This window comes from Canis aureus, chromosome 8 (assembly GCF_053574225.1).
Source record: "Canis aureus isolate CA01 chromosome 8, VMU_Caureus_v.1.0, whole genome shotgun sequence".
Lineage (NCBI taxonomy): Eukaryota > Metazoa > Chordata > Mammalia > Carnivora > Canidae > Canis > Canis aureus.
In genome coordinates, this window is record NC_135618.1 from 69,335,981 (window position 1) to 69,344,134 (window position 8,154).

General features: G+C 52.9%; 1 protein-coding gene across 2 annotated transcripts; it reads left to right on the forward strand.

Annotated features, from left to right (window-relative positions):
- Window positions 1-1,421: 1,421 nt before the first annotated feature.
- SERPINE1 (serpin family E member 1) lies at window positions 1,422-7,716 on the forward strand. 2 transcript variants are annotated; one of them, XM_077908078.1, is made up of 9 exons: window positions 1,422-1,582; window positions 2,408-2,679; window positions 3,330-3,563; window positions 4,119-4,313; window positions 4,907-5,105; window positions 6,067-6,167; window positions 6,285-6,371; window positions 6,905-6,988; window positions 7,327-7,716. In XM_077908078.1, exons 2-9 carry the CDS (start codon window positions 2,409-2,411, stop codon window positions 7,362-7,364), a joined length of 1,209 nt encoding a protein of 402 aa, XP_077764204.1. In that variant the 5' UTR covers window positions 1,422-1,582; window position 2,408; the 3' UTR covers window positions 7,365-7,716. The 2 variants fall into 2 exon arrangements, with proteins under 2 accessions (XP_077764204.1, XP_077764205.1); XM_077908079.1 differs by having other exon boundaries at window positions 1,441-1,582; window positions 2,371-2,679.
- Window positions 7,717-8,154: the final 438 nt, after the last annotated feature.

Consider the following 8,154-nt stretch of genomic DNA (forward strand, 5'->3'; position numbering starts at 1 on the left):
TCATGCTTAACCACTCTCTCAGGGACTCCAAGCCAGACCAGCACAGGAAAAGGACATAAACAAGAAGTTACATGGGAACGGTCCTGTACTGGTGGGTGATCCTAACTTTCCAACCGAGGTTTGTCCTGCTTTCCCTGCCACCCCATCCCCACCTGACTCCCAGGGGCAACGGAGAAAACAAACGGAGGTGGAGGCAGAGTAAAAGTGGGAAAAGCTGTCCAGCTGTGGTTGCCCTTGGCATCTGCTTACTGAAAAAATCCAAAACAAATATCCCGATGCTTCCACCCACTTAAACTTCCTGTGATTCTGCTATCGGCTGTCTCTGTGGATACTCCCAACTGAACCCCACCACCTGCACAAAGCAAGACAGTGTGTGGACCGGCAGGTCAAAGGCATCATCTCCCCACCCAGCCACCCCTCTGCCCCTGACAGCCTGGGCATGTGGCCTGACTCTGCCAAGGCCCCAGTCCCACACACCAGCCTCTGGCCAATTCCCACTCTCTTTAGAATCATTCAGTCACTCCTCCACCTCCAAGCCCCATGTCCTAGAGGCACACCCCACAAACCCGCCACAGATCGACTCTCTCACCCGCTGTTCCAGCCCTAGGGGTGTCTGCGTCTCGAGGGAAGGATAAAAGGTGTAATTCTCTCCCCAGGAGCTGCTCACAGCTACTAGAAATGAAGCACATTCCTTGCCAGGGCTTCACCCCGTTAACCCCTGGTCCCTTTCATCCCCCATCACCCCACCCAGCACACTCAAAACCCCTCCAAACACAGCTGTTGGCACAAAAGAGAGCCCTGGGGGCGCCACAAGAGTCTGGACACGTGGGAGAGTCAGCTGTGTATCATCGACGGGCTGGCGGCACTCAGCAGGGAAGAGGGAAAAAACGGAAAGGAGTCCTCTGTGTGCTCATGTCCTAGACAGTCAAAACCCAGACAATCACATGGCACGCTCCATGCCCTCTGGCTGCTGGGATGAGGCCAGGAGGAGGGAGGGGTGTTTCTTCTAGGCTGGCCGGCTCATACAGACTGGATAAAAATTCACAGCTTCTTTGGTCACTATGTGGCAACCCATTTCTCCCAAAGAAAAGGAAGAAGTGTACACTGTTTCTCCTCAGCTGAGCACTGGGGAAGGTAATCCCCAGCACGGGGTGTTGGGGGCCATCTGGCACTGCCAGGGCTCAAGTTGGGAGATCATCCAAAAAGAGAGGGTAGCAAGTCCAGGGAGGCCCTTGGACCAAGGCAAGCAGGGTTTGCTCAATTGTTCCTGACCCCTCTCACACATGTACACACACAGAGCAGCACGCACACATGTCTCAGCAAGTTTGGCAGAGGGAGGTGCAGAGGGGGCCTGGCCAGGCTTCCAGAGCCAGAAAGTGGGTGGAGCTGAACCATGAGTTCATCTATTTCCTGCTCACTTTTGTATAAAGGGAGGTAGCAGGCTCCCTAGGAACACAGCTGCGGCTGGCTTTGGGGCTGAGAGGACTGTCAAGAGAGCCACACCCCCTCTGGGAAACAGAACTGCCACAGTCAGCAGCAGCAGGACAGACCGCCAGTCACAAGGCACCTTTGAGAACTTCAGGTAAGAAAAAAAGAAAACCCTCTGTGGCCCTCCCTCGGGTTAAGGCAAAAGAACACCCCTCCGTGAAATGTCCTCCGTCCATGATCCCCATTTTAACTTCTCTCTCCCTGCTGGAGACCTGCAGCCCTGAGTTCATGGAAGGGGGCCAGGCCCCACAACAATCCCACCACCCAGAAACAAGGGCCTGGGGCCTCCATCCTTGTCCATCAGGACACTCCATCCACCTCTGGAAAGGGGCTTTTCATGCCTGCCAACTTGAATGAGTTCATGGTTGTGAAAGCATTAGAAGGGAATTAACAGCACTGGGGCACCTGGGTGGCTCAGTCGGTTAAGCTTCTACCTTTGGCTCAGGTCCTGATCTCAAGGTCCTGGGATTGAGCGCCCCTCATGGGGTTCCCTGCTCAGCGGGGAGTCTGCTTTCCCTCTGCCCCTCCCCCTGCTTGTGCTCTCTCTCTCTCTCTGTCAAATAAATAAATAAAATCTTTAAAAAAAAAAAGAGAGAGAATTAACAGCATTATGCAAGTCAACGGTCTTGTTATAATTTAGCCTTTTGGGCCCCCTAGGAGAGAAGGGAGAGACACTGCAGGGAACTGCCAGGGGTTTGGGAGAGTTCTGCAGGTAGAACCGCACCTAAGACTCCCTGGGGCTGAGACGGAGGGGAAAGGCTCAGAATCAGCGCTCTTCGATGTTTATTAAGGACTCTTGCCCTCCTGTTCACTTATCACGTGCCCATGGCAAACAGCCATGGCTGAGGGGCCATCTCCCCTCCCCATTCTTCGGTCTTCCAGAACTTTCCCCCACTGGATCCTTTCCTGCTTGCTCTAGGATGCAGATGTCTCCAGTCTTTGCCTGCCTTGCCCTGGGCCTGGCCCTTGTCTTTGGTGAAGCATCAGCCTCCTATTCCTACCAAACTCGGGCAGCGGGACTGGCCACAGACTTCGGAGTGAAGGTGTTTCAGGAGGTGGCACGGGCCTCCAAGGACCGCAACATGGTTTTCTCTCCCTATGGGGTGGCCTCAGTCCTGGCCATGTTGCAGCTGACAACAGCAGGAGAGACTTGTCGGCAGATCCAAGAGGCCATGCAATTCCAGATTGATGGTGAGAAATAAGTCAGAGTGGGGAGGGAGGGCAGGCACTCATCCCATCTTCTCGGGACAGGGGCATAACCAACCAGAAGCAGAGGGAAGGCCAACTGAACTGAGCCAGCTCCTGTGGTGGCATGTCATAGGGACCGCGCATCTTTCCAGCATACCCTGCATGTCATACTGTCGTCAGTCATGAAGTGTGCAGGCCTGGGGATGTGATGTAAAGCAGATCTGTCTTTATTGTCCACTTATTAACTGCGGGACCTTAATGCACCTGGACCCGTTTTGTCATCTGCAAAATGGGGACAATAAAATTACCTACCACACACAGGTGCTGTAATGCTTAAATAGAATTATGCATGTGAAGTACTTCTCATTGCTATTATTCTGATAAGAAAAAATTTAGGGCTCATAACTTAAAAGCAGAGAAAAAATATTCTAACCCATCAAAGGGTTAGGACCTGAGATTTTGGAGGAAAAGAGGGAGATGCAGAAAAGATTAAGGTTTGGAAGGAAATCTCTCTCTAGGGACCCCCTCAGGGGAGGGGAACAGATGAGCCCCATCCCATAGGGGCAGGATTGGGCCTCTCATAGGGGAAGTTGGCCCAACTGGGGGCCCTGAGCTCAACATAAGCTAATATGTCCTTTCTGCCCTGGGCACAGAGAAGGGCATGGCCCCTGCCCTCCGCCAACTATATAAGGAGCTCATGGGGCCGTGGAACAAGGATGAGATCAGCACTGCCGATGCCATCTTCGTCCAGCGGGATCTGAAGCTGGTTCATGGCTTCATGCCCCACTTCTTCAGGCTGTTCCGGACCACAGTCAAACAGGTGGACTTTTCAGAGGTGGAGAGAGCCAGGTTCATCGTCAACGACTGGGTGAAGAGACACACAAAAGGTGAGCAGGCAGGGAGAAGAAGCCAGTCCCAGGGGCCTACTGAGGAAGGATCTGGAAACAAATCCCTGGTATGCCAATCTCTCCCTGTCAGCATGCTCTCCTCTGTAGATAGGTCAGGTGCTTTAAGAATCAGAGCATCTTTGTGTTCGTAAGTAGGCCCTCTCGCAAACTATCTCTAAGGGCAGCCCTAGAAAGTGCTGTGAGATGTCATAAGAATGGTACAGCTGTGAGAAACGTACACAGCTCTTCCAGACTGCAGCTTAGGGAGCAAAGGCAGGGAAAACTCAAAGTAAGGGAAGATTTAAGTCTCTGTGTCTGATCCCAGTCAGGATCCCAGGGCCAGAGCATGTGCTGAGTGGGAATCTTCCCGAGACTCCTCCTAGAAAGATTTAACGAGTTGAACACAGCTAGACTGGCTCACTTATACCCCCAGTCTGCCTCCTGACTGGATCCCCTCAAAGACACACATCCAATCTGAGGACTGAAGGGAACCATCTAAAAGGATTAAAAAATATCTAGCCCCTTTACCCCCCAGCTCACCTGGCTTTCTCATAGGCATGATTGGCAACTTACTGGGCAGAGGGGCCGTGGACCAGCTGACGCGTCTGATGCTGGTAAATGCCCTCTACTTCAACGGCCAGTGGAAGACGCCCTTCCCGGAGTCAGGCACCCACCACCGCCTCTTCCACAAATCTGACGGTAGCACTGTCTCTGTGCCCATGATGGCTCAGACCAACAAGTTCAACTACAGTAAGTTCAAGACTTCTTCCAAAAGTCCCACAACTACTGCACCCCATCCCCTCGGGTATTCCCCTCTCAGGGAGGAGAAACCTTTGAATGTAGCCCAGCTTTGCCAGAGCCTCCCCAGGCAGGAGCTACTGGGATGACAGGAGCAGCAGAAAGTAGCTTCATCTCATGCAAGCCAAAGCTGACATCCAGAAAGTCCCTCCAGCCTACATATGGCCAGATGACCTCTGTCTCTGGTCCCCAAGTGTTTCTAGTGTAAATATGGGGGCCTCACAAGTGCAGCTGGGGGGCGGGGGAAGGCTAGTGTGGAAATTGAGATGAAGAGAAAAGAATCAGAATGAATTCCTGGCTGCGTATGAGGGCGGGGAAATAAAGGCAGAGAAGGCCAAGAGGAGACAGAGTAACCAGGAGACACTGAATTGGCAGAAGAGAGGGAAATAGGGATAAAACCACTGACTAGGGGAGCCTGCAAACCAGGGTACAAAGTTGGCTTCCAGAAAGAGTGGAGGAGACAGAATTAGTTGGAAACTCATTGGTGGGTGCAAACTAAAGAGAGCTGAAGCCATTTTCAGGATGCCAATCTGGTGTCTTCGCAGCCGAGTTTTCTACCCCCAGCGGCCATTACTATGACATCCTGGAATTGCCCTACCATGGGGACACTCTCAGCATGTTCATCGCCGCTCCCTATGAAAAAGAGGTGCCTCTCTCTGCCCTCACCAACATCCTGGATGCCCAGCTCATCAGCCAGTGGAAAGGGAATATGACCAGGCAGCTCCGCCTCCTGGTTCTGCCTAAGTAAGCCACCCCTTGCTCTTGCCACACCTGCCAATGCCCTAATTGCCTCTATCCATCTCCTCCCCTCTCCCAGGCTTCCCTGAAAGGACCACCCCTAGGTTGAGTTTCCCAAATGTGACATTTGCAGAACAGGAACATGTGTGGGAAGCTGATGGGAAACACTCCAGCCTGGGTTTGATTAAGATTCCTCTCATCATCCCTCCTCCTGCTTCCACTGGAGGGCAGCGGGGAGTTTCGCTAGACCATGCCCCAACACTCACCACCCTCAGACTACCTGGCAAGAGCCAGCCAAAGGAAGAGCCAGAGAAATGATGGAGGTGGGGGGATAGATAGCCCTTGGAAAGACCCCCTCCCACCCCCATCTGCTCAAGTCAACATCCAAACAATGAAGACAAAAGGAGCCCGAGCAGTTTCTAGCTGGCTTCCAACAAAGTAGATTTTAAAAATCCTTCTGCAGAAGCACAGAGGGTGGAGAAGGCTGAGGCTGGGGCATTCCAGAATTATAGGGAAGCCTCCCACCACACTTACCCCAAATTTCCCGATGCTGTAATGCCAGGCTTGGGGAAAGAGAATTTAGTTGGTGAGCCTGTACTCTTGCACTCCCCTCCCCCCCAACACCCATCCTTAGATCCCTAGAAAGCGAAACCCGAGGTCATAAGAGCCCAGATGATGGGAAGCAGAGGGAGCCCAAAGCTTCTCTGCTGGAGTCATTTTCAGATTCAGCTCCCAGAAACATGATCTAGAGACCAGGTTCCAGGGGGCAGGGAGATGACAGAGAATGTTCATTTATATTAGACCTTACACAGATTTGAAACAACTAACCCCCCTCCTCCACTTTCACATCAGTCCTCACCCTGTGGGCTACCAGCCAGCTGGGAGGGGGATATGTGGTCAGGGACTGGGGGAGGCGAGGCAGCTGGGCGATGGCCTGAGCTAGAGCCTTTCCTGCTCCTGTTCACAGGTTCTCCCTGGAGACCGAAGTCAACCTGCGGAGGCCCCTGGAGAATTTGGGCATGACCGACATGTTTAGGCCAAACCTGGCGGACTTCTCAAGTCTTTCAAGTAAGAGATTTTTCTTTCACTTTCCTACACTGGTGGACTGTGGGGCCCCTGAGAAACCAAAGGAGTGTGTCTCCGAGAACCCCAGCTGATCTACCCTCGGATCCACTCCTGTTTCAGATCAAGAGGTGCTGTATGTGTCGCGGGCGCTGCAAAAAGTAAAGATTGAAGTGAATGAGAGTGGCACAGTGGCGTCCTCCTCTACTGGTGAGTCTGGCTCAGGTGTTCTCAGTCTCAGTCCAGGACTTCCAGGAGGGGCCCACATCTGGGATGACTCCCGCGGCTCTGCTTTACCGGCCTCTCCCCTCTGTGCCGAGGGAAGCACCCTGACCCCACCAGTGTCTCTTAGCCTAGAAGGTGGGCCCACTAGGCCTGGGAGCCCGGCCCCTCACTCGATGGCTCCTGAGGTCCCCTCAAGGTGAAAAGGCCCCTCCAAAGGAAGCCTGACTTCTCACAGTGGCTAGTCAGCTTAAGAAGCTTACTTACCCTGAGACGCTCTAGAAGGGTTTACATAAATGGCTATTTGTGAAGAGCGGGTAGGTCTGTACAAAATTCCTGGAGGAAGGCAGGCCTCAGAGGACTTCCCTCAACTGTTCAGGTGCTTGGTCAGGAGAACCACCAAGCTTCCTAGCGACCTCCAGAGCTGCCATCGGAAAGCTGATGTCAGTAGATCTCTCATGATCGACCCAGGCACCAGGGCCCGGTCCCTCTGTTCTAGATCATTGTTCCTTCTCTCTTAGCCATTATCGTCTCAGCCCGAATGGCCCCGGAGGAGATCATCATGGACAGACCCTTCCTTTTTGTGGTGCGGCACAACCCCACAGGTGAGCCGGGGCTGCAATGCTCCACTGTCCCCTCCTTGGCCCTGTCTTCTCGCCTCAGGCACCAGTCTAGACACCAGTGTAGACACTACCTCCCCTGACCCCAAGAGAACTCCAGACAGAGAATCCTTAACTCTGCTCCACCTCTTCCATTCAAGGATGATGCTCTGTCACAAACAGAGCACCGTGCCAGGACCCCAGCCCTAGCTTAATCACTACAGCAGCTGTGACTCCCAACAGCCCACTCAAGCTCTCACATCTCAGCTCATCCATAAACATGGGGCTGGGTGAGCCGTGCTATTTCTTCCCACTCTCATCTCTCATGATTCTTCCATCCTCAGGAACAGTCCTTTTCATGGGCCAAGTGATGGAACCCTGACCATGAGAAGAGCAGCCTTCATCTGGGACAACACTGGAGATGTATCCGAGAAGAAGGAGCAACAAAGAGAACATTTTTTATTTTAATTAATTTTTCTGGAGAAAAAGAAGGCATTTGCCTTTTAAAGGAAAAAAAAAAAGGTAAATCTTCTGAATCTGCCTCCCAGACCTCAGCCTCTCCCAGGAGCAGGGAAGAGGACTTTGCCATAAACCTCCCTGTGGAGCCCCCAGGAGAGACCTCCGGAGCTCAGCTGGGTCTCCACGCCAGACCATAAAACTCATACAACCACTTGTGCAGCTGCTTCTGCCTATTGCTCTGCCCATTCGGGTCTTCAGACTTGGACCCCACTGAGACCCTGGCAGGATGGCACCACAAGGCTTCTGGGAGCTTTTGTGTGCTTGGTAGAAACTATTTGCGTTCCGGTCACGTTGCTGTCACTTTTGCACTGTCTGCCACTGCTGAGGAGGCTGGCGGCAAGCCAAAGAAGGCCAGTGGAAGAGGCACCCTTTCCTTTCGAGGTCTGCACTGCCCCGGCTCAAGAGGTCCTGCAGACTGGCAACGCACCTGCCCCCGCTGGTGCAGAGATGCACCCTGACCTGGTCGTCTCCCTCCCCAGAAACAGTGTGCATATATTATTTTGGAGTGTAGGTGACTTGTTTACTCATAGGAGCAGGTTTCTGCTTCCCACTAACTTTATTTTGTAGGAATGGAGGAAGAAAAGTAAGGTGTGTTCCTGGTTCTTGGCTCTAATCTCCTGATGGGGAAGGTGGGATGCCAAGGGTGTGCTTGA